This window comes from Antechinus flavipes, chromosome 3, assembly GCF_016432865.1.
Source record: "Antechinus flavipes isolate AdamAnt ecotype Samford, QLD, Australia chromosome 3, AdamAnt_v2, whole genome shotgun sequence".
In the NCBI taxonomy this organism is placed as follows: Eukaryota; Metazoa; Chordata; class Mammalia; order Dasyuromorphia; family Dasyuridae; genus Antechinus; species Antechinus flavipes.
Window position 1 is genome coordinate 628,570,487 of NC_067400.1, and position 25,362 is coordinate 628,595,848.

Below are 25,362 nucleotides of genomic sequence, written 5' to 3' on the forward strand. Positions count from 1 at the left end.
GGGAACTATATAAACAACTTGCTATTGTACGTAAATGGCTCTTTGCCACTTGGTATCACTCTGCTTCAACTACAACACAGGTTGTCCCCACCTCCTGTCTTCTCCATAAGACTGAGAGGTTTATAGTGTTGCCCCAGCTGTTTTTGGAATAGGCAAGAAGCATTTATGTAGGGAATGTCGATTTCATGAGGATTTCATTGGGAATTTTGAAGCTAAATTAATTTGTATTTATTGTTATCAATATCATCCTATCAGTGAAAGACACATAGACTATTTCAGAATGATTCTTGACTCAGGAAGTGGAATTATCTTTTAAAATTTTGTTGGTGTTCCTGTGGGGCTGCAGAAGGATAACATAGCATTTGGGGATGAAGATACAGCTTAGTAAGCCAGTGCTGGAGCTTAAGATGCAGAAGATCTCCACGGCCACCATCATCTTCCCCTTGGTGCTCTGATATGTGGGGAGGAAGGTGATCCAGACACTGCAGAACACTAGCATGCTGAAGGTGATGAACTTGGCTTCATTGAAAGTGTCAGGGAGATTTCTGGCTAGAAAAGCCACAGTGAAGCTCGCTAGGGCCAAGACTCCCATGTAGCCCAGGACAAAATAGAAGGCAATGAGACAGCCCTCATTGCATCCCAGGATATTGTGCTCACGGTCAGAGTGTGTGTCTGCTTCTAGGAATGGGGGAGAGAGCAGCAGCCAGATTGCACAGAGCAGAATCTGAATCAAGATGCAAAAGAGAACAACAGAAATGGGGGTTCTGGATCCCATTCATTTCCTGTTCCTGCTGCCCGGTCTGATGGCTCTGAAGTCCAGAACCACGATGATGGTTTTGGCCAAAACCGAGGAGACAGCCACCGTGAACATGACTCCAAATGTTTCTTGTCAAAGGAGGCAATGGGCTGCAGTTGGGCGGCCAATGAAGAGCAGAGTAGAGAAAGCAGAAGATAAGGGAGATGAGGAGGATGTAGTGGAGATCCCGGTTATTGGCTCTGACTAGGGGGGTGTTTTTGTGCTTCACAAAGACCCAGAAAACCAGAGCTGTGAGGAGAGACAAGCAAGCAGCTATAGAAGTCAAAGCCATCCCCAAGGGTTCTTCATTGGCCAAGAAGGTCACTACTTTGGGGAGGCACTGATTCCTTTCCTTATTGGGATATTGATCTTCGGGGCATTTCATACATTGCTCTGTGTCTGAAGAGAAGAAAAAAGTGTCAATATTTTATTTTCAGAAAAATTTTCCTATCAGAGATCCAAAAATAATTTAAAAAATATTTAAATTCCTCAATTTGATTCCAGAATCTGGTTGTTAAGAACAGAGGACTTGGAAGGTCTTAGTTTGATTTCTTCTTCAGATAGTTCTGTGACTTTATGATGTAGATTTAGTCAACTTTCTTCTTTCTATTTGAATTTTTCACCTGGAAAATGGGAATAATAATTGTGCCAATCTCATGGAGTGTTAAGGAGATCACATGATTCAATATATGGAAAGAGTTTGGCAAATCTTTAGTACTATATACATTTCAGCAATTTTGATTTATGTGGCTCTTCATATTCCCATTTGCGGTTTTCTTGGCAAAGAAATTGGTATTTGGCCTTTTCTCCTCTATCCCATTTTTCTGATGAGTAAGCTGAACTCAACCCGGTTAAGTGAGTTTCCCAGAATCACATGGCTAGTGAATTTCTGAGGCTATATTAGAACTTGAAAAATGAATCTTCCTGACTTCAGGCCCTGGACAAGCCTTCTGAACCATTTAACTGACAGCTGCTACATAAATTATAGTTTTTATATAAATAATATTGTCAGAATTCTTATAAAATATGAGGTATTATTCTCAGTAATAATAACAACAACAACAATAAATATGACAGGTATTTGTCAAATCAAGGTATTGCTAAGTTTATTTCCTGGAATTGGACCATAATCTTTTTGATGCTTGATCTCTTCAGCTTAGAGTTCTCTGTTCTTTATAGGTTTTTTATCAGAGGAAAAAGACTCCATTGTACTGAAAACATTATTCTTTCTGGAATGTGTGTGAAGATAACTTCCTTACAACCTTTTAAGATCTTGATGTGTTTTTCTTTCCTGTTGATGCTTTGGATATCAATGACATGTCTGTATACAGCTACTTAGTGACATTTTCTTCTAGACTTTACTCACATGATCCTCAGGTTGTTTTGATGGACATCAACTCTGATTGCTCTAGAACTATGAATGGAAAGTACTGAGGATGATTTGCCTGGAGAAGAGAAGCTTCTGAATGAAGCTGGCAGCTGATGAGATGTCGTTATTCAAAGAAAGTACCTTTAGCTAGAGGAGGGAATGGACTTTCTTTGTTTGATTCTAAAGGACAAACTCTAAAGCACTCTGGTAATGGAGAAGAGGCAACTTAGGTTCGGAGTCAGGTTAAATTTTTTGTAATGTGAGTGATCTAGAAATACCCTGAGATCCTCTCCTGGGACATCTTCCTGAAGATGCTGTATGATTACTTTTTGGTTATCTGACATGGTGAAGCTTATGACTGCCGAGGGCCTTCCAGTTTTGAAGTACAATGATTGTCAGAGCCCATGAACCTATAAATATGCAGCCATACTTCCCTTTATAAAGAAGACGTTCTAATGAGATATTTTTACTAAAAGAAGAATGGAGGAGATAGAGGTATATTTTAGTTCTAGGAGGAAAAAATTCTTCCTGTTGTGTCTTAGGCATTTTCCTGCTCAACTCCTTCTATATGAGGCAAGGAAGAAAATGTCTGATGTATATTGGTGAGAGGTAGAATAAGCCCACATAAGCTATGACTTTCCCTGATCTGTTGAGGAAAGACCATGCTCCCACTTTCTCTTAATGATCAAAGATGACTGCAAGATCTTTCTTCCCAGTGGTCTTATGCCTGGAGGTAGTGCTCTGGATCAAATTATTTCCACAACATACATTATTTTCCTTTACTTCATTTTAGCAGTAATTTGCCTTATTTCAGTTTACTTGCAAAGCCTTTTCTTTTTAAGCTATCTTCAAATCATATTTGCATCATCTTTAAAATCATAGTTTTGTATTGAGTAAGTGAAAGTAGGGATTTAAAGGGGCTAGTGAGAATCAGATTCCAAGAAATGTTCCAAATGATAGTTGGTTTTGGATTAGATTAATTTTTGCCTTCTTGGCAGCCATTGCACATCAAATGAGTAACAGTCAGGTGAGACAGCTGAAGTAAACTGAAAATGACAATGGATGGCATGTCCTTACCTTGGCTAGTGTTTCACATCTCTTCCTTAGCTGTGCTGCTATGAATGGTCACTTCATATTTCTCTACAAGTAGTAAATCAAGAATTGCATTTTGTAATTGCTGTCTTGATGAAAAAGATTTGTGGAAAATTAAAGTCCTACATCAATGAAAAAACATTTAAATATGTATTTCTACTGATCTAACACTGAACAATTGAATTGAATTGATCTTAGGCAAGAAATTCCTGTTTTGGTGCATCTCAAACCCACAAACACTCTTGATATCGATCATTTGGGGCTTTCAGTCTCTTTGATCTTTCTAACTGTTTATCTAGCCTTTTCTTGGTCTCTGGATTAATAAGTTTCCCTTGCCTGGTTGTCACCTGGGAGACTCAATCAGCATTATTTGGTCATCCTTCATCTGTGTTTAGTGAAGGAGAACAAAAGCATTCTCAGACTCACCTGTCTGGTTGGAAATGTGCCTGTCTGCGCAGGGGACACAGTCATAACAGCAGACAGCCTTTCCCTCTTGGGATTTCTTCTGGTATCCAGGACCACAACTACTGCACCTTGCCTGAGGAGGCTACACAGGAAAGGATCCAAAGGCGTTTGAAGCAGTATTGATCATTACTTAACAAAATTTGTAACCTAATATTTGTAGCAATATATACACTATTTCACGGTTTGATAAAATCTTCCAATGCTATTTTACATCAGTAAAATAGTCTTTCTGCCAAAGACTGATTCAGTTTAATTTTTTTTTGCAAATAAGATTCAGATTACTAAACATTTAAGAAGTGATATTTCTTCCTACTTACATTCTACTTGATATTAGGATCAGAACAAATAGTTGATGTTTTCTTAGGTGATACAAAGAAAGAAAACAGTAGAATCGGAAAGATAGGAGATGTCTTCAAGAAAATTCGAGATATCAGAGAAAATTTCATGCAAATATAAATATGATAAAAGACATAATCTTAGTGCTTTAATAGAAACATGATATAATCTGAAGAGTTGGAAAAAATACAGAATGTAACTATCCAAGGAAGGCTTTCACATCACCAAAAATTGCAGCAATGGGGGGTTTGTTTCAAGAGGGAGATATCCTAGAGAATGAAATGAAGTGTTCCTCTGGAAGCATTGCCATTGAGAACACTGGTGGAAGAAATGGAATTCCACCTGAGCTGTTTAAAAATCTTAAAAAATAGCACCGTTTTTAAGTGCTGCACTCCAATGCCAGCCAATTTGGAAAACCTGACAGTGGTGACTGGATTGGAAAGATCAGTTTACATCTTTATTCCAAAGCATTATAAAGCCAATGGTTATTCAGATTACTGAGCCATTGCACTCTTTTTATATCCCTGAAAGTTCATATTCAAGATGTTCAAGCTAGGTTTCTATAATAAGGGAATAAAGAAGAGTTAGCTGCTTTTCATATATTCAGAGGAATGACAGATGAAATTGTTAATATTCCCTTGACTGTGGAAAATGGAAGGGAGCTCCAGAAAACAAACATGTAATCTTCTCTGCCTGCTTCATTGACTATGCATGGATTGAGTTACCGTAATAAATGTGTGTAGTCCTTCAAGAGGTGTAAGTAACAAATCACCTTTCCTGTCACTTGAGTAACCTGTATGCAGGTCAAGAAATAACAGATACAATTAAATCAGAGAAAACTTAATGGTTTCAAAATGTAGACTTCATATGAGCAGGTTGCATATTATCTAGAATTAACTTTTCTGAGAGAAATACCAACAATCTCTGATAATAAGACAAAAGTTTGTGAGGAGAAAAGGGGGGGAAAATCAAGAACCCTCTTGATTTGATTGAAAAAAATTTACATTTAAAGCTAAAAGTATACAATAAAAACAACACAATAACAGCTAAGATCTTTGTCCTCGTATTGAGAAAATGCGACCCACTGAAAAAGTCCCTGATGTGACAAAAAAAAGTGAATAAAAGAGGAAGAGATAGATAGATATTATTTAAAAAATAAAACAATAGTAGTATTCATGAAATGTTGAGGAGAAAAGACTATGGTGTGCTATATTCCATGGTGTCTCAAAGAGTTGGGAAAACGTGAATAAATGAAGAATAACAACATCCAAGGCTGAAATTGCAGTTTTTTCTTATTATAGAAGAATTTAAAAATCTCCTGGGGTGAGAAATAGCAGAATTTATTACCAAAAGAGGCTTTTGCTAATAGTATTTAGTACAATGTATTGGAGAAGTATTTAAAAAGTTAATGGAGTCCTTTTCCAAATCATTTAAAAGTTTCCGAAGTTGGAGACTAAAGACTTTTTTCTGAATAAATTCTCATGAATTTCCTCAGAAAAAGAAATATTAAAACTAGTGTTTGTGTTTGTGTATGTGTGTGTGTTTGTGTGTTTCTGTGTATAGAGTGTAAAGGTAGTGCTTCATTGCTTATTCCTCCTACTTAAAAGTGATCACTTTTGTTAAGTAAGGGCATTATGCATTTTATTATCAGAACTGAATGTGAAAGTACCTATCCATTTCTTAGAAATATTTAAAGCTATTATTTGAGAGACTTGCTAATAAACAAAATAATTTATATAAAAAGCAGTAATCTTTTTCTGAAGTAAATATTCTGAGGGTCTGGGTGTGGAGGGATTAAATAATCTCAGTATTTCAATAACTTTCAGGAGCAAAGTAAAGACTGAGCTTTTGTAGAAAAGGAAGAAGCCAGGAGAATCAATAGCTCTATATACATTTTGGAGTAGAAGCCCTACATTGCAGGAAATGCTGTGAAAAAGTCAGCTATTTCTTCAATTTCCATACTGCCCTATATATTAACAGATAGTATAAATACACATTCTACTTGGTTGCCAGCAGTTTTCTAGGAAACTAAATTTTATCTCAAGAAAAAAGAGGGCTGTGAGGTGTTGGAATCCTTACAAAGTGCTAATGCGGCAGGGTACTTGGCAAATCCTCTAGCTCACTAATATATTTAAGTACTCATTGGAGTTCACACATTTGGGAGATTTCAGGGTTTAGTATGAGATATCCAAATTCACACCTCCCTTAATCCCTGCCTGCAGAAGGAGGAGTCAACCTTTGGAAAATCATATATAAAGAGCCTCACTTTAGCTACATTTCTGTGGGAACCATATTTTGTTCTTGTGATATCATTGAATTCCTTTTCATTTCCAATGAGAGGTGAACTTTCTTAACCATAATCTAGTTGAGAACCTTCTTAGGAGAATTTAAATTTTAACTTCCATCTGGAGAAAACTTCATATATTGGGCTGTTTTTCTGTTTTTCTGGAAATTCCAACAGTGGAAGTATTTGATGAGAGCATTCTAGTTGAAAAGTCTTCAGTCTAATTAAGAATATGCTTCCAATATCCTTCAACCCAACTTGCTTCTTTTGTACTCTTTCTTCCTTTTTTTTCTCCCAGTTTTAGGATTTTTTTCTCCTTTTAACTATTCTATAATTTTTTAAGAATTGCCACATCATACACAACTAACCTCAAACCTTCCTTTCAAACTACCTTAGTAATGATAATAGCTTTAAGAATACTGTTATTACTTGTAGTAGCTAATAATTGCTAATATGAATAACACTTTCATATTACAAAAATAAATAGTTTGAACTTAACTAGTGCCTTCTCAATGATTTTTAATGATTACCTTTTATCATTAAACTCATTAAAAATCATTACCTTTTATTTCTCCTGGCTCTCTTACATCAACATTTTCCTCACAGTCCTTCGCTTTATCAAATATCCATCTTTTTTTTTTTTCAATCAGTATTATTTTCCATTTGCTAGATAAGTAATTCTGGGATGCAACCCAAGTTTTGTCCTTAGAAATAAAATGTTCCAAGATACATGGACTTTGAGGGTAGAGGGTATTAGGTTTGGGAAATCCTGATTATTTCGCCACACTATTTAAATTGTTTTGGTTCTTGTTATTGTTGCTGCTTTCAATCTTTTGTCTTTAATTGCAGAGTTTTAAAAATTGCTCATCATATTGCTGTAAGATTTCTTTCTTTTTTTTTTTGTAGCTAAGTTTATTTTATTTGTTTGTTTGTTTGTTTGTTTGTTTTTAAAATAACTTTTTCTTGACAGAACCCATGCCAGGGTAATTTTTTACAATATTATCTTGCACTCACTTCTGTTCTGATTTTTCCCCTCCCTCCCTCCACCAGATGGCAAGCAGTCCTATACATGTAAAGTAGGTTGCTCTAAGATTTTTTGCTGGGATCTCTTTCTCATGGATTCTTCTTTTTGCTACTTTTCCATGTTAGAAATTCAGGAAAGTTTTCTTAATAAGTTCTTGCAATAGGGGGTCCAGATTTTTAAAAATCATAACTTTCCTGTAGTCTGAGCATTCTTTTTTTTACTTTCAATTTTATTGATCTCACCTTTTATTTTTAGAATTTCAAGTTTAGTGTTTGACTGGGGGTTTTTAATTTGTTCCTTTTCTAGCATTTTTATTTGCAAACCCAATTCATTGACTTTTTCTTTCTCTATTTTATACAAATAGGCCTCTAGAGATATGAAATTTCCCCTTGTTACCGCTTTGGCTGCATCCCATACATTTTGATATGATGTCTCATTATTATCGTTTTCTTGGGTGAAATTATTAATTATGTCTATGACTTGCTGTTTCACCCAATCATTCTTTAGTATGAGATTATTTAGTTTCCAATTATTTTTTGATCTACTTCCCCCTGGTTTTTTGTTGAATGTAATTTTCATTGCATCGTGGTCTGAAAAGGATGCATTTACTATTTCTGCCTTACTGCATTTGAGTTTGAGGTTTTTATGTCCTAATATATGGTCAATTTTTGTATAGGTTCCATGAACTGCTGAAAAGAAAGTGTATTCCTTTCTGTCTCCATTACATTTTCTCCAGAGATCTATCATATCCAACTTTTCTAGTATTCTATTTACTTCTTTGACTTCTTTCTTATTTATTTTGTGGTTTGATTTATCTAATTCTGAGAGTGCAAGGTTAAGATCTCCCACTATTATAGTTTTACTGTCTATTTCTTCTTGCAGCTCTCTTAGTTTCTCTTTTAAGAATTTAGATTCTACCCCACTTGGTGCATATACGTTTAAGATAGATAGTGCTTCATTATCCATGCTACCCTTTAGCAAGATATAGTGCCCTTCCTTATCTCTTTTAATTAGATCAATTTTTGCTTTAACTTGATCTGAGATCAGGATGGCTACCCCTGCTTTTTTGACTTCACCTGAAGCATAGTAGATTTTGTTCCAACCTTTTACCTTTAACCTGCATGTATCTCCACGCTTCAGGTGTGTTTCCTGTAAACAACATATTGTAGGATTCTGGCTTTTAATCCATTCTGCTAACCGCTTCCTCTTTATGGGGGAGTTTACCCCATTCACATTTATGGTTAGAATGACCAATTCTGTATTACTTGCCACCTTTTTAACCCCGGTTTATGCTTTTCTCCCTTATTTCCCCTTTCCTCCCCTTCCCAGTATTAAGCTTGTGAGCACCACTTGCTTCTCACAGCCTTCCCTTTTTAGTATCCCTCCCCCCGCCTTAGAGTTCCTCCCCCTATCTTACCCCTTTCCCTCCCAGTTCCCGTATTCCCTTCTGCTTAGCTTATTCCTTCCCTTTTCACTTTTCCCTTCTCACTTTTCAATGAGGTGGGAGAAGTTTCACCATAGATTGAATATGTCTTAAGATTTTTCACTTAAAGCCAATTCTGAAGGCAGTAAAATACCCACTATATTCATCCCCCTCCATTCTTTCTCTCAGATATAATAGGTTTCCTATGCCTCTTCATGAGATGTACTACCCCCACTTTACCCTTTTTCTGGTACAATGTCCTTTCCACATCAATTTCTAGAACAAGGTATACATGTATTCTTTATACATCTATATAGTCAAAATATAGTTCCCAAGATTAATCTTTACCTTTTTAGATTTCTCTTGAGTTCTATATTTGTAGATCAAACTTTTTGTTAAGTTCTGGCTTTTTCATCAGAAATAGATGAAATTCACTTACTTCGTTGAATGTCCATCTTCTTCCCTGGAAAAAGATGCTCATTCTCGCTGGGTAAGTTATTTTTTGTTGCGTACCAAGTTCCTTAGCCTTTCGGAATATCATATTCCAGGCCCTTCGATCTTTTAATGTGGATGCTGCCAGATCCTGGGTGATCCTTATTGTGGCTCCTTGATACTTGAATTGGGTTTTTCTAGCCACTTGCAATATTTTTTCCTTCATCTGAGGGTTCTGGCATTTGGCCACTAATTCCTTGGTGTTTTGATTTTAGGATCCCTTCCAGTGGGTGATCGATGAATCCTTTCAATGTTTATTTTTTCCTCTGTTCCTATGACTTCTGGGCAGTTCTCTTTGATAATTTCCTGGAAAATAGTGTCCAGGCTCTTTTTTTCATCATGTTTTTCTGGGAGTCCAATGATTCTCAGATTGTCTCTCCTGGATCTGTTTTCCAGGTCTGTTGTCTTCCCCAGAAGGTATTTCACATTCTTTTCCATTGTTTGATTTTTTTGGATTTGCTTGACTGATTCTTCTTGTCTCCTCGAATCATTCAATTCCATTTGTTCGACCCTGATTTTCAGTGAGGTATTTTCTTCACTCACTTTTTAAAGATCTTTTTCTAATTGTCCCATTGAGTTCTTTTGTTCTGTGGAATTTTTTTCCATTTCGCCAATTTTGTTTTTTAGAGAGCTATTTTCTGTTTCCAGTTCACCAATCCTATTTTTCAAGGATTTTACTTCTTTATCCACTCTCTCTTTAACTGACTTCTCCAGGCTCTTTTGCCAAGCCTCCCATTTTTCTTCTAGCTCCCTTGTGAGAGCCTTTTTAATTACTTCTATGAGGTTCATCTGTGCTGAGGAACAGATGGTCTCCTCCTTTGGGGATTCACCTGGAGACTGTCTGTTTTTAGTCTCCTCAGGATTTAGGGTCTGCTCTCTATCTGTATAGAAGCTGTCAAGGGTTAAAGTCCTCTTCAGTTTCTTGCTCATTCTGTCTAATAATCAGAGACAAACTAGCAAAGAAAAACAGAAAAAACTGGAGTCTTTCTTTGGGGAAGGGGCTGGGTGTGTTACCGAGCTTCCTCTCCAGACTGCGGGGGGCAGTAGTGAGGCACTAGCAGGACTGTGCTGTGCCTGCGCTCTGAGATCCCAGAGCGTGCTGAGTCACTGGGGGAGGGGGGGAGGAGCGGCCAGGTCCGAGAGACTCCAGCTGTTTGGGGTTGTATTCTTCAGCCCCGGTGTTTTTAGCTTCTCTGCTGGGCTGCTGACTTGCTGCAGGAGCAAAGTATCCAAACCTGTAGCAAAGCTCTCCCTGCAGAGACGGTTGCGATCACTCCCCACCTCCTCTCCCGTCTGCTCCCGTGCTCTCACTGCCTCTGCCCTCAGCCTGCGCCCGATCTAAAACCTTCCCTGCCCTCCAGTAAAGACAGACCTTTTTTGGCGAATCTCAAGGATGGCTTCTCTTGGTAACTATTTGTGGTTTTTTTTTTTTTTTCAGTCAAGCATTAATTCAGAGGCTTGTAATGAAGTGGATAGTGAGAGAAAGCGCGGAGCTTATGCAGCTGTGAGCCTCCTCTCTGCCATCTTAACCGGAAGTCTGAGCATTCTTATATTGTCTTTTATTGACTGCTTTTTTATATCTGTTTTTTTTTCTGATTAGGTATTTCAAATTCTCTTCCTTTTTTTCGACATTATAATATTTTGGGAATGTCATTTGATTCCACTTGCCAGTTCTAATTTTCAAGGAGTTATTTTTTTCTGTAAGATTTTGTTTTCCATTTCTAATTGCATAACTCTCCTCCCACAATTATTTTAGATTGCTTTTCTTTTCTAATTTTTCTTGTTATCTCTTTTGATTTTTTAGTTCCTTTTTAAATTTTTCTGACATTGTGTTTGATACTATGACCACTTCCCATAGTCTTTGGGGGTAGAAGTGGTTTTTGCCATCTGACTATCATCCTCTGAATATGAGCCCATATTTTCATTTACACCAAAATGGCTATCAAAATGCAGTTTCTTTTTTCTCTTCTTACTCATTTTTATATTTTTATTTGTCTTATTTTATTTTTATAAGCTTAGTATTATCATTATCAAATTTTAATCTCCTTTTGTGAATAATGATTTCCTAGTCCTCCAGTTTTTTTTTCTGAATTCTGTCTGAGGAATCAACCTCAAGGACAACTTCTTGCCTGTCCCAAAGAACAGCCAATCTCTTCCCAGAATGCTCTTGTTCCCTGTGATTCTGCAGTCACCACCATTGTGGTCATTCCCTCCTGGCCCACAGCCACAGCCTGGAATTGTTTTTAATTAGTACTACCAAGTGTACCTTCCAGAACAGTAGGGACTCCTTCAGTCTTTCCCCTGCATTTCCTTTCCATCTTTTTAAAGATAAAATTTGGTGAGGTGAATATTTCTGAGCTGAAATTTCAGAACATAAATGATATGAAAATTGATGTGAAATTTCTTAAAGCCTCGTTGGCTTCCATCTGGGCCTACTGTTTGTTGATTCAGTGGAAATGTTTCAACTGTACTGAAACAAAACCTAAGTTCCAAGAATTTTCTCTGAGGTTTTTCTCAAGCTTTCTGATGCGGACAATTGCTTACTGCCTTTATTTTTGAAGCAATAAGTTCATTTCATGGCTATTTTCTTTTTTGTGTGTGCAGGAGAAATTCCATGGAAATATATGTTATTAGCACAAAATATTTGGGAATCTATCTGCCAAGAGAAAGTCAGGAACTATTTGAGCAAAACCACACAATATTTTCCACACAAAGTCAGATATAAACAATTGTAAAAATATCAAGTGCTCTTGGATAGGTCCAGTGAATATAATAAAGATGACAATGCTGCCCAAATAAATCTATTTATTTAGTGCATACCAATCAAACTTCTAAGAAAGTATTTTACTGACCTAGAAAAAATAACAATTAAATTCATCTGGAAGAACAAAAGGTCACAATTTCAAGGGAATTAATGGAAAAAAAGGAACTAAAGGTGGCCTAGTTGTACCAGATCTAAAACTACATTATAAAGCAATGGTCATCAAAATCATTTGGTACTGGCTACGAAACAGACTAGGTGATTAGTGGAATAGGTTAGGTTCACAGGCCAAAATAGGCAATGACTATAGTAATCTAGTGTTTGACAAACTCAAAGATCCCAGCTTTTGGGATAAAAAAAAGACCTGCTGGGAATATTGGAAAATAGCATAATAGAAATGAGGCATTGACCCACATCTAACATCATATACCAAGATAAGGTTGATATAAGTTCATGATCTAGATGTAAAGAATAATATTATAAACAAAATAGGATAGTTTACCACTCAGATCTGTGAAGGAGGAAGGAATTTGTGACCAAAGAGGAACTAGAGATCATTATTGATCACAAAATAGATAATTATGATTATATTATGTTGTGGCCAGATTAACTCTCTGGAAGATCTTAGTACCAGCCCAAGTCCTTGGTCTTAATGGAGAAATTATGAAGTGAGACTCATGTGGATGGTCATGTGGATGGAGTCTGTTTGTTCCAAATTCTCTCAGCTTTATATACCCTAATACCTTTGTATAACCAAAGCAATACTGGGCATGGAGACTACCTAAACCGCTTGCTATTTTATGTACATGACTCTTTGCCACTTGGTATCACTCTGCTTCAACTACAACACAGGTTGTCCCCACCTCCTGTCTTCTCCATAAGACTGAGAGGTTTAAAGTGTTGCCCCAGCTGCTTTTGGAATAGGCAAGAAGTATTTATGTAGGGAATGTCGATTTCATGAGGATTTCATTGGGAATTTTGAAGCTAAATTAATTTGTATTTATTGTTTTCAATATCATCCTATCAGTGAAAGACACATAGACTATTTCAGAATGATTCTTGACTCAGGAAGTGGAATTATCTCCATTGGAGTGGAATTATCTCCATTGGAGAATGGCTGGGTAAATTGTGGTATATGAATGTTATGGAATATTATTGTTCTGTAAGAAATGACCAGCAGGATGAATACAGAGAGGACTGGCGAGACTTACATGAACTGATGCTAAGTGAAATGAGCAGAACCAGGAGATCATTATACACTTCGACAACAATATTGTATGAGGACATATTTTGATGGAAGTGGATTTCTTTGACAAAGAGACCTGAGTTTCAATTGACAAATGACGGACAAAAGCAGCTACACCCAAAGAAAGAACACTGGGAAACGAATGTAAACTATCTGCATTTTTGTTTTTCTTCCCGGATTATTTATACCTTCTGAATCCAATTCTCCCTACGCAACAAGAGAACTGTTCGGTTCTGCAAACATATATTGTATCTAGGATATACTGCAACATATCCAACATATAAAGGACTGCTTGCCATCTAGGGGAGGGGGTGGAGGGAGGGAGGGGGAAAAAATCGGAACAGAAACGAGTGTCAATATAATGTAATTATTAAATAAAAATAAATAAATAAAAAAAAATAAACAACTTTTCTGCCTTCTAAAAAAAAAAAAAAAAAAAAAAAAAAAAAAAAAAAAAAAAAAAAAAAAAAAAAACCAAATACTGAAGAGCCACATAAGGGATTACTCAGGACTTAGCAGCTTTCATCATAAGGAATCGCAGGGACTGGAATCTAATAATTCCAAATTATTTAATATTTAATGATTTATTTACTTATCATTTATTATTCATTTATTATCATTTATTATTATTTATTCTAAATAATTCCAAAAAGCAAAGGAATTTGGAATGTAGCCAGGATAAACTTTTCTGCTAAACTGAGCATTTACTTCCAGGGAAGAAGATGGGCATTCAATGAAATAGGGGCATGTATAATTCCGCTGTCTTAACACCTTGTTGTAGGATTAGTGAATATAGATTTTATGACGATTTCATTGGGAATTTTGAAGATAAATTGATTTGTGTTGTTTTCAATATCATTCTATCAGTGAAAGACACATAGACTATTTCAGAATGATTCTTGACTCAGGAAGTGTAATTATCTTTTAAAATTTTCTTGGTGTTCTTGTGGGGTTGCAGAAGGATCACATAGCATTTGGGGATAAAGATACAGCTTAATAATCCAGTGCTGGAGCTTAAGATGCAGAAGATCTCCACGGCCACCATCATCTTCCCCTTGGTGCTCTGATATGTGGGGAGGAAGGAGACCCAGACACTGCAGAAGACCAGCATGCTGAAGGTGATGAACTTGGCTTCATTGAAAGTGTCAGGAAGATTTCTGGCTAGAAAAGCCACAGTGAAGCTCCCCAGGGCCAAGACTCCCATGTAGCCCAGGACAAAATAGAAGGCAATGAGAGAGCCCTCATTGCATCCCAGGATATTGTGCTCATGGTCAGAGTGTATGTCCGCTTCTGGGAATGGGGGAGAGAGCAGCAGCCAGATTGCACAGAGCAGAATCTGAATCAAGGTGCAAAAGAGAACAACAGAAATAGGGGTCCTGGATCCCATCCATTTCCTGTTCCTGCTGCCCGGTCTGGTGGCTCTGAAGGCCAGAACCACAATGATGGTTTTGGCCAAAACCGAGGAGACAGCCACCGTGAACATGACTGCAAATGTTGCTTGTCGAAAGAGGCAATGCATTGCAGTTGGGCGGCCAATGAAGAGCAGAGAGCAGAGAAAGCAGAAGATAAGGGAGATGAGGAGGATGTAGCTGAGATCCCGGTTATTGGCTCTGACAATGGGGGTGTTTTTGTTTCTCACAAAGACCCAGAGCACCAGAGCTGTTAGGAGAGACAAGCAAGCAGCTATAGAAGCCAAAGCCATCCCAAAGGGCTCTTCATAGGCCAGGAAGGTCACTACTTTGGGGAGGCACTGATTCCTTTCCTTATTGGGATATTGATCTTCGGGGCATTTCATACATTGCTCTGTGTCTGAAGAGAAGAAACAAAGTGTTAATATTTTATTTTCAGAAAATTTTTCCTATCAGACGACCAAAAATAGTTAAAAAATATTCAAATTGCTCAATTTGATTCCAGAATCTGGTTGTTATGAACAGAGGATTTGGAAGGTCTGAGTTTGATTTCTGCTTCAGATAGTTCTGTGACTTTATGATGTATATTTAATCAATTTTCTTGTTTCTATTTAAATTACCCTACCTGAAGAAAGGGAATAATATTTGTGCCAATCTCATGGAATGTTATGAAGATCACATGATTTAACATATGGAAAGAGTTTGGCAATCTTAAGTACTATATACATTTCAGCAATTTTGATTTATGTGGCTCTTCATATTCCCATTTAAGGTTTTCTGGGCAAAGAAATTGGTATTTCTCCTTTTCTCCTCCATCCCATTTATCTGATGAGGAAGCTGAGGTCAACCGGGTTAAGTGAGTTTCCCAGAATCACATGGCTAGTACATTTCTGAGGCTAGATTTGAAGTTGGAAAATGAATCTTCCTGACTGCAGGCCCTCGACAAGCCTTCTGAACTATTTAACAAACAGCTGCTACATAAATTATAGCTCTTATATGAATAATATTGTCAGAATTCTTGTAAAATATGACATATTATTCTTATTAATAATAACAACAATAAAAATAAATGTGACAGCTCTTTGTCAAATCAAGTTATTGCTGAGTTCATTTTCTGGAATTGGACCATAATGTTTTTAATGGTTCATCTCCTCAGCTTAGCGCTCTCTGTTCTTTATAGTTTTTTTTTTTTCCTCAGAGGCAAACGACTCCATTATACTGAAAACATTATTCTTTCTGGCATGTGTGTGATGATAACTTCCTTACAACTTTTTAAGATCTTGATGTGTTTCTCTTTCCTGTTGATGCTTTGGATATCAATGACATGTCTGTATACAGCTACTTAGTGACATTTTCTTCTAGACTTTACCCACATGATGCTCAGGTTGTTTTGATGGACATCAACTCTGAATGCTCTAGGAACAATAGAAAGTACTGAGGATGATTTGCCTAGAGAAGAGAAGCTTCTGAATGAAGCTGGCAGCTGATGGGATGTCTTTATTCACAGAAAGTTCTTATAGCCAAAGGAGGGAGTGGACTTGATTTGTTTGATGCTAGAGGACAAACTCTAAAGCACTCTGGGAATTGAGAACAGGTAATTTAGTTTCCGTGTCAGAGTAAATTTTTTATAACGTGAGTGATCTAGAAATGCCCTGAGATCCTCTCCTGGGGCATATTCATGAGGATTCTGGATGGTTACTTGCTGGGTATCTGACATGGTGGACTTTATGACTGCCGAGGGCCTTCCAATTTTGAATTACAATGATTGTCGGCACCCATGAACTTATAAATATGCAGCCATACTTCTCTTCATAAAGAAGATGTTCTAATGAGATGTTTTTACTAAAAGAACAATGGCGAGATAGAGGTATATTTCAGTTCTAGGAGGAAAAATTTCTTCCAGTTGTGTCTTAGGCATTTCCTTACTCTACTCCTTCTATATGAAGCAAAGAAGAAAATGTCTGATATATATTGGTGAGAGGTAGAATAAGCCCACATAAGCTATGACTTTCCCTGATCTGCTGAGGAAGGACCATGCTCCCACTTTCTCTTAATGATCAAAGACGACTGCAAGATCTTTCTTCCCAGAGGTCTTATGCCTGGAGGTAGTGCTCTGGGTTAAATTATTTCCACAACATACATTATTTTCCTTTACTTCATTTTAGCAGTGAATTGCCTTATTCCAGCTTACTTGCAAAGCCTTTTCTGTTTAAGCTATCTTCAAATCATATTTGAATCTTCTCCAAAATCAAAATTTTTTATTGAGTAAGTGAAAGTTGGGTCTTACAGAAGTTAGTGAGAAGCAGATTCCAAGAAATGTTGTGAATGACAGTTGGTTTTAGATTAGGTAAATTTGTGCCTTCTTGGCAGCCATTGCATATCAAATGAGTAACAGTCAGGTGAGACAGCTGAGGTGAACTGAAAATTACAATGGATGGCATTTCAGTATCCTGGCTAGTGTCCCACATCTCTTCATTAGCTGTGCTGCCATGAAGGGTCATTTCATATTTCTTTACAAGTAGTAAATCAAGAATTGCATTTTGTAATTGTTGTCGTGATGGAAATGATTTGTGTGGAAAACACTAAAGTTCCACATCAATGGGAAAACACATTTTACATATGTATTTCTACCAATGAATTACAGACATCCTAGGCAAGAAATTCCTGCTTTGGTGCGCCTCAAGCCCACAAACACTTTTGATATTGATCATTTTGGGCTTTCAGTGCCTTTCATCTTTTTTACCTTTCCTCTAGCCTTTTTTTGGTTTCTGATCTAACAGGTTTCCATTGCCTAGTTGTCACCTGGGAGACTCATTCAGCATTATTTGGTCATTCTTCATCTGTGTTTAGTGAAGAAGAACAAAAGTATTCTCACAGACTCACCTGTCTGGTTGGAAATGTGCCTGTCTGTGCAGGGGACACAGCCATAACAGCAGACAGCCTTTCCCTCTCGGGATTTCTTCTGAAATCCAGGACCACAACTACTGCACCTTGACTGAGGAGGCTACACAGGAAAATATCCAAAGGCTTTTAAAGCAGTATTGATCATTAGTTAGCACAATTTGTTAACCTAAGCTTAGTTTGTTTGTAGCTATATATACACTGTTTGACGGTTTGATAAAGTTTCCCAATGATATTTTACATCAGTAAAATAGTCATTCTGTCAAAGACAGATTCAGTTTATTTTTTTTCCAAAAAAGACACAGATTACTAAATATTTGAGAAGTGATATTTCTTCCTACTTACATCCTACTTGATATTAGGATAAGAACAAATAGTTGACATTTTCTTAAGCAATACAAAGAAATAGAACAGTAGAATGGGAAAGATAGGAGATTTCTTCCAGAAAATTCGAGATATCAGGGGAAATTTCATGCAAATATAAATATGATAAAAGACAAAATCTTAGTGATTTAATAGAAACATGACATAATCTGAAGAGTTGGAAAGAATAGAGAATGTAACTATCCAAGGAAGGCTTTCACATCACCAATAATTGCAGCAGTGGGGAGTTTGTTTCAAGAAGGAGATATCCTAGAGAATGAAACGATGTGTTCCTTTGGAAGCATTGCCATTAGGAAGACTGGTAGAAGAAATGGAATTCCAGCTGAGCTGTTTAAAAATCTTAAAAAAAAGCACCGTTTTTAAGTGCTGTATTCCAATGCCGGTCAATTTAGAAAACCTGACAGTGGTGACTGGATTGGAAAGATCAGTTTATTCCAAAGCATTATAAAGCCAAGGGATGTTCAGATTACTGAGCCATTGCATTCTTTTTATATCCCTGAAAGTTTATATTCAAGATTTTCAAGCTATTTCTATAATAAGTGAATAAAGAAGAGTCATCTGCTTTTCATATATACAGAGGAACGAGGGATGCAATTTTCAATATTCCCTTGACTGTGGAAAATGAAAGGGAGTTCCACAAAACAAACATGTAATCTTCTCTGTCTGCTTCATTGACTATGCATGGATTGGGTTACCCTAACGAATGTGTGTAGTCCTTCAAGAGGTGAAAGTAACAAATCACCTTTCCTGTCACTTGAGTAATTTGTATGCAAGTTAAGAAATAACATAGAATTAAATCAGAGAAACCTTAATGGTTTCAAAATGTAGATTCCTTATGAACATGTTGCATATTATCTAGAATTAACTTTTCTGAGAGAAATACCAACAATCTCTGATAATAAGACAAAACTTTGTGAGGAGAAAAGGGAAGAAAAATCAAGAACCCTCTTGATTTGATTGAAAAAAATTACATTTAAAGCTAGAAATATACAATAAAAACAACAAAATAACAGCTAAGATCTTGCTGATTTGTTGCATCACTTCCTTGTTAACAAACAGAGAAAGAATTGAAGCAGATAGATCTAAACAGCATATAAAAAGGAGCAAAAAACAGCACAAAGCTGTGACTTTTCTGGTAACTATGGTTTTGAGATTTGGACTTTGGGAAAATCTGAACCCTGCATAATTAACTGTTTTGAATTGTGGTGCTGGAGAAGATTTTTGACACTGCCTAAAACAGCACAGAGATGAAACCAGTCAGTACTGACAAAAATGAATCCAGGCTAAAGATTTGGACAGTCAAGCAATGAAACTGTAGCCTAAATATTTTGTCCCCATATTGAGAAAATGGTACCCACTGGAAAAGTCCCTGATGTAACAAAAAGAAAAGTGAATTACAGAGGAAGAGACAGATATATACTATAAAAGAAAGAAAACAATAGTAGTATTCATGAGATGTTGAGGAGAAAAGACCATGGTGTGGCATCTTCTGTGGTGTCTCAAAGAGTTGGGAAAACGTGAATGTATGAAGAATAACAACATCCAAGGCTGAAATTGCAGTTTTTTCTTATTATAGAAGGATTTAAAAATCTCCTGGGGTGGAAAATATCAGAATTTATGACCAAAAGAGGCTTTTGCCAATGTATTGGAGAAGTATTTAAAAAGTTAATGGAGTCATTTTCCAAATCATGTAAAAGTATCAGAAGTTGGAGACTAAAGACTTTTTTCTGAATAAATTCTCATGAATTTCCTCAGGAAAAGAAATATTAAAACTAGTGTTTGTGTTTATGTATTTGTGTGTATGTTTGTGTGTTTCTGTGTGTAGAGTGTAAAGGTAGTGCTTCATTGCTTATTCCTCCTACTTAAAAGTGATCACTTTTGTTAAGTAAGGGCATTATGCATTTTATTATCAGAAATGAATGTGAAAGTACCTATCCATTTCTTAGAAATATTTAAAGCTATTATTTGAGAAAATTGCTAATAAACAAAATAATTTATATAAAAAGCAGTAATCTTTTTCTGAAGTAAAGATTCTGAGGGTCTGGGTGTGGAGGGATTGAATAATCTCAGTATTTCAATAACTTTCATGAGCAAAGTAAAGACTGAGCTTTTGTAGAAAAGGAAGAAGCCAGGAGAATCAATAGCTCTATATACATTTTGGAGTAGAAGCCCTACATTGCAGGAAATGCTCTGAAAAAGTCAGCTATTTCTTCAATTTCCATACTGCCCTGTATATTGACAGAGAGTATAAATACACATTCTACTTGGTTACCTGCAGCTTTCTAGGAAACTAAATTTTATCTCAAGAAGAAAGAGGGCTGTGAGGTGTTGGAATCCTTACAAAGTGCTAATTTGGCAGGGTACTTGGCAAATCCTCTAGCTCACTAATGTATTTAAGTACTCATTGGAGTTCACACATTTGGGAGATTTCAGGGTTTAGTATGAGATATCAAAATTCACACCTCCCTTAATCCCTGCATCCAGAAGGAGGAGTCAACCTTTGGAAGATGATATATAAAGAGCCTCTTAGCTTCGGGTTAGTGAATTACTTCTGAACATTCCCAGGGGTCAGAGAGGAGCACTCTGGGAGGAAGCCCACAAGCCTTCTCTTGGAGGCAAGTGAGATTCATTTTCAACATTCACCTTGGTGCTGCCTGGAGGCTGAAGGAAGCAGAGGCAGAAGCAAAGGACAAAGCTGCAAGAGCTCTTAGAACCAAGGAGAGAGAGAGGCCACCAAGAAAACAAACTGGGCTATTTTGGTGAAAGCAATAAACTATCTGAATTTTTATCAACTGGCTGCGTTTGGGTGATTATTACTCTTAAGTGAAACTGAGGCTGCCTTCAGAAAACCTCCCCAAGAAACCTGCTCTCCAAGAGAAAACCATTATTATTTTAAAGAACAAGAACACCACAGTGAGGGAAAGTGAAGTTGGACTGGAACCCTATCTGCAGATTAAAATAATCATGTGTTCAGCACAATTATATTTGAACCCATAAGTTTTAGTCAAATGTCAACAAGAAGGAGCCACTTGTGAAGGATCTTGATCTTTGTATCTCCCCAAATATTTATCGAGTCATTAAGTTCTATTTGAATGAATACAAGATAATTGTATCTTGTATATTGTATTTTTATGAGGGAGAAAGGGATTGTTTTATAAAAAGAAGATCAATTTCTTCTTCAGCCCTACTGGCTGTTCAATCTTAACACAATTTACATTCCTAGAATACTATACCCTTATCACTGGAAAACCTGAAAGTGACTAATTTATTTATACTGACTTGATCAGATATTGTGGTTTGTTTCATTATAGTAAAATTTTAGATTTGTCAAATTCCATTTGTCACTGTATATTTTGTTCTTTAATTCTGTCAGTGCCTAGATAAGGAAAGGGATGTCCCAGCAGAGAAATTAGTTTATAAAAGTTTGACAAATTTATGTCTGTATGATATCATGTTTGAAATGTATGAATAAAAATGGAAAATGTTTTCCCAATAATGGGGTCTCAAGCTAGGCATGAGGAAATCCAAGATATTATACTAGAGGTCTAGTGTATTGAGAGCTGAGATGTTAATCAGGACACTGCATCTTCATGACATCTTTACTGAGTTTTGCGGGAAATGGTCAAAAATTATGAGCCCTCAAAAGAAGTTTCCTACTTCTTCTCTTTTGGAATCCATGGACCAGATGCTTCTCCTACTATCTCAGCCATGCAGTAGGGAAATCTCACTATTTCTTGGGCTTTTCATCCAAAGAAACACATGCTCTGTTTTTTTTTTTTCTTTGCCCTTTCTGGATTGAATTGTGTATGAAGACTTGATTTGTAAGCTGTTTTGTCCAAACTGTTTTTGTGGCATTTGCCTCTTTTAAAAAGGCTAGTGAATATTTTGATGGTCTATTTTTATATTTATATGTTTCACAAAGCTAACATTTTAATTATCCTTCACCTTTCTCTGCCTTGTGCCCCATACTACTGCTTTCTCTTGGATGGTGAATTCTTCACCATCTGTAGCCTGAGGAATAAACTCTCCCACTTTGACCAGGACTTCGGTATCATTGCTAAAGGTCACATAGTTGAGAATGTCATAGTTTCCCATAGACTTCCTCTTTTCATCCAAGACCACCTGCTTTCCAGCACTATTGTTGAAGTGGATGTTCTTCAGAAAGGAATGGAGCTGAAAATGAAGAAAAGTAGTTGGAAATTCACTAATAAGAGTCACACAAAATACTTGGTAGAATCTATACATTCTATTATTTCCCCCAATAGTTTCTAATGAGCAAAGAGAGTTGAATACTATGGCTTTTCAAGTGTTTTGGAATTGGGATGTATTGCTAATAAGCTGGATAACAGAACTAGGATCCAAAAAGTTCTCACCTGGCTAGAACGTTAGCCAAATCTCGAGATTGAAGTGAAAGAATTTAACCCAGTGGAAAAGGCCAGAAATGTTTATTCTCTATTCAATGAGGGTGGAGTTGGAAAGAAGACCGAAAAAGGAAGCTTGCATTAGTGGTTTATTGTAGGTGGGGTGTAACAGAGCTTACCCATAGAGCTGTAATGATTTATTCAGTGCCCAGTATTTTCCTGTCCCTATATTGAGTGCTCAAGATCTGATATGAAAAAAATAAGCATGTACCTTCAAGGAAACCATGTTTCTTTGCATGATATTTCATTGATCTTGAAGAAGAACTACTGTGTGATTCAAGGAAAAGGAAATATTATCAAATTTGAAGGGAAAGGTTAAATATTTATGTAGCACCTACTACACGCAATACTATGCTGAATATTATTTTTAATCAATGTGGTCTTATAGATGAGGGATTTCAAAAAGGATTTCTTAAGTGGCAGCAAGTATTTGAGCCCATAAGGAAAGTAGTGTCAGAGGTGAGGTTGCAGTATGTCTTAGGTATAAGTGACTGGGCAAAAGTTTGTAGTTTGGTAATGTAATTTTAACTCATAGTACACTCAGTTAGGTTTTATGCTGAAACATAATATGTTGAGTCAAAGAGTGAAATGAGTTTGTTTAAGTGGAATCAGACAATGCAATACTTTTGATTCCAAGCTGAGAATTTTTTTTTCATTTTCTTTTAGAGGTAGTACTGAGCTGATTATAATTTCTGACCAAGAGTGTTTTACCTTTAGACCAAGAGAGGGACATATTTAGATATTCTTTATGATGATCTTGTTGATCTTCTTTTCCCAAAAATCTTGTAATTATTAGGCTCTCTATTAGTGTTATATATATTAAATTTATTTTATATACATATATAAGCACTATGTTCCTATATCTTTTTAAATTTTATCTTTATTATTTATATATTCATAATAAATATGCATATATACATATAACCATATACAACTCTATATATAGATGCATTTACACATATACATTTTCGTTGCCTTCTTCCCTTGTCAGATCCTTTAGAGAAATTTGAAAAAATCTCTGTGTTTATATCCTATTGTGTAACATCTTTTCACTTAGAACCATTCTAAATGCATATTTCTTGACTGATTGGAAGCTTTGTAAGTGATGAGTTGGAGACAGGATTAATAAAAATCTAATAGTTTAGATGCTTTTTCATTCAACAAGCACCTCTCAAGTGCCTCCCACATCATGCAAGTATGCTGCTTGGACTGGGGACTGAAGACAAAGACAAGAGAAATTCTTATTTTTAAGAAGCTAATATTTTCCAAATGATGATATATAAATTCTTTTACTAAGATTAAAAATCTCATTTTAATATTTACATAAAAAGGATTAACTGGGTAGCAAATAAGATAGTGGACTCCCCTGGAGTCTGAAGGATTTGAATTTAAATATAACTTCAGACACTTGACATTTTCTAACTGTGGGACACTGGGTAAGTCACTTTAACTCTCATTGTATTGCAAAAAAGGAAAGAAATTAGATCTAAAGCTGGAAACAACATCTATGGCTATTTAATTCATTTTTTTTTAAATTTACAGATTAAACTTTGGAAAAATCAGGAAATATGTTCTAGAGTCAGGATTTGAGTACAGTTTCTCTGACTTTAGAACAAAGCTCTGTCCATTGTACTATGTTGTAGTGGAGCGTACTAAGACTGCCAGGGTGAGGAGAGATGCCTGGTTCCCATTTAGCCTATAGTGAAAGTAGGACTTTATAGTCTTAATGGTCTTACCCTTCCCTGACACCCTCTTCATCAAAAACCTTCAAGTACCACTTTATCTGGGTTCTCACTCCTGCATTCTGCCACAGGATCTGAAATGATCTCAATTGTGAAATGACTAGAAATGAGGTCTCATTCTCAGTTTGTTGTACAGAGGACATTCACTGAAAAAAGTCAGAAGTTGATTTCCTAATCCCTTATATCTTTTCAGTATGTGGCTTTCCCACAATAAGAGATTTAAGTATTAGTGCTTAGGTAGGGTGCAACCTTACCTTCCATGGATGAAAAGCCCTCTCATCTCCACATATATTAGATTCCTTTTCTGATGTCAGCAAGAACATTTTATGAAGGGCCCAGGCCACAGCATATACAGCAGTGTAGACAGTGTAACTCTTGTCAGACATAGTGATGTCTAAATAGCTCAAACGTAATGTGTCCAAAGAAGCATTTGATGAACAGATCCCTTCATCTCCCTCTCCCTGTTCATATGTACACCCAAATGCTGTTTCCCAGAATTTTTTAAGAAAGATATCCTCTGGGTATTTGCTTGGGTGAATGGTTTTCAGAAAATGTTTGATACCAGGAATCTTACTTGTCTGATCTGAAAATACCAGAGCTCCATGGAAATAATTGAAATAGACGTAACTGGGTTTTTTGGAAATATCCCAGTGACTGCTGGTGATCCACACTCTTGTTACAATGACATAAGGATTCTTCATAAACATCCAGCTCAAGAGTGAATTTGTATTTCCATAAATGACAATCACCTTGGCTGTTGACTTTAATATGTTTATTATAAAGTAGTTTAAAGAGCCAATATCCCCTTTCTGACCAGTGATGATCTTTTTTGTAAAGGCCACACAGACATCATTTCTGGTCATTTCTTCTTGAAGATCTCTCAGGAATTTTTCACTTCTAGAATCATCTGAGGCAACAAGACCTACCCAGTTCCATTTGAAATGCAGCATTAATTGGACCATACCACGTACAAGAGAGTTGTCCGTGGGGGCCATCTGATAAACAGAAGGATACTGAAGTGGGTCACTCAGGAGCGGATCAAAGACACCATAGCTGATCTAAATAGGAACCAAACAGGAGCCTTTTTCAGTTTATTGAGTTTATGGTAAGAAAAGATTTAATCGCTCCACCATTCTACCTCTGAACCTATTTTCTTCATCTTCTCTCTCTATAGAATTAATTCCTTCATTTCTATCTGGTACAATACTTATTATTCA

The 25,362-nt window shown here is 36.4% G+C and overlaps 1 protein-coding gene across 1 annotated transcript; it reads right to left on the reverse strand.

Annotated features, from left to right (window-relative positions):
• Window positions 1-13,719: 13,719 nt before the first annotated feature.
• On the reverse strand, window positions 13,720-19,764 carry LOC127556678 (vomeronasal type-2 receptor 26-like). Its single transcript, XM_051989974.1, has 2 exons — window positions 17,581-19,764; window positions 13,720-15,097 (listed from the first exon to the last, which is right to left on the reverse strand). Exon 2 carries the CDS (start codon window positions 15,081-15,083, stop codon window positions 14,193-14,195), a length of 891 nt encoding a protein of 296 aa, XP_051845934.1. The 5' UTR covers window positions 15,084-15,097; window positions 17,581-19,764; the 3' UTR covers window positions 13,720-14,192.
• Between the last annotated feature and the right edge of the window lie 5,598 nt (window positions 19,765-25,362).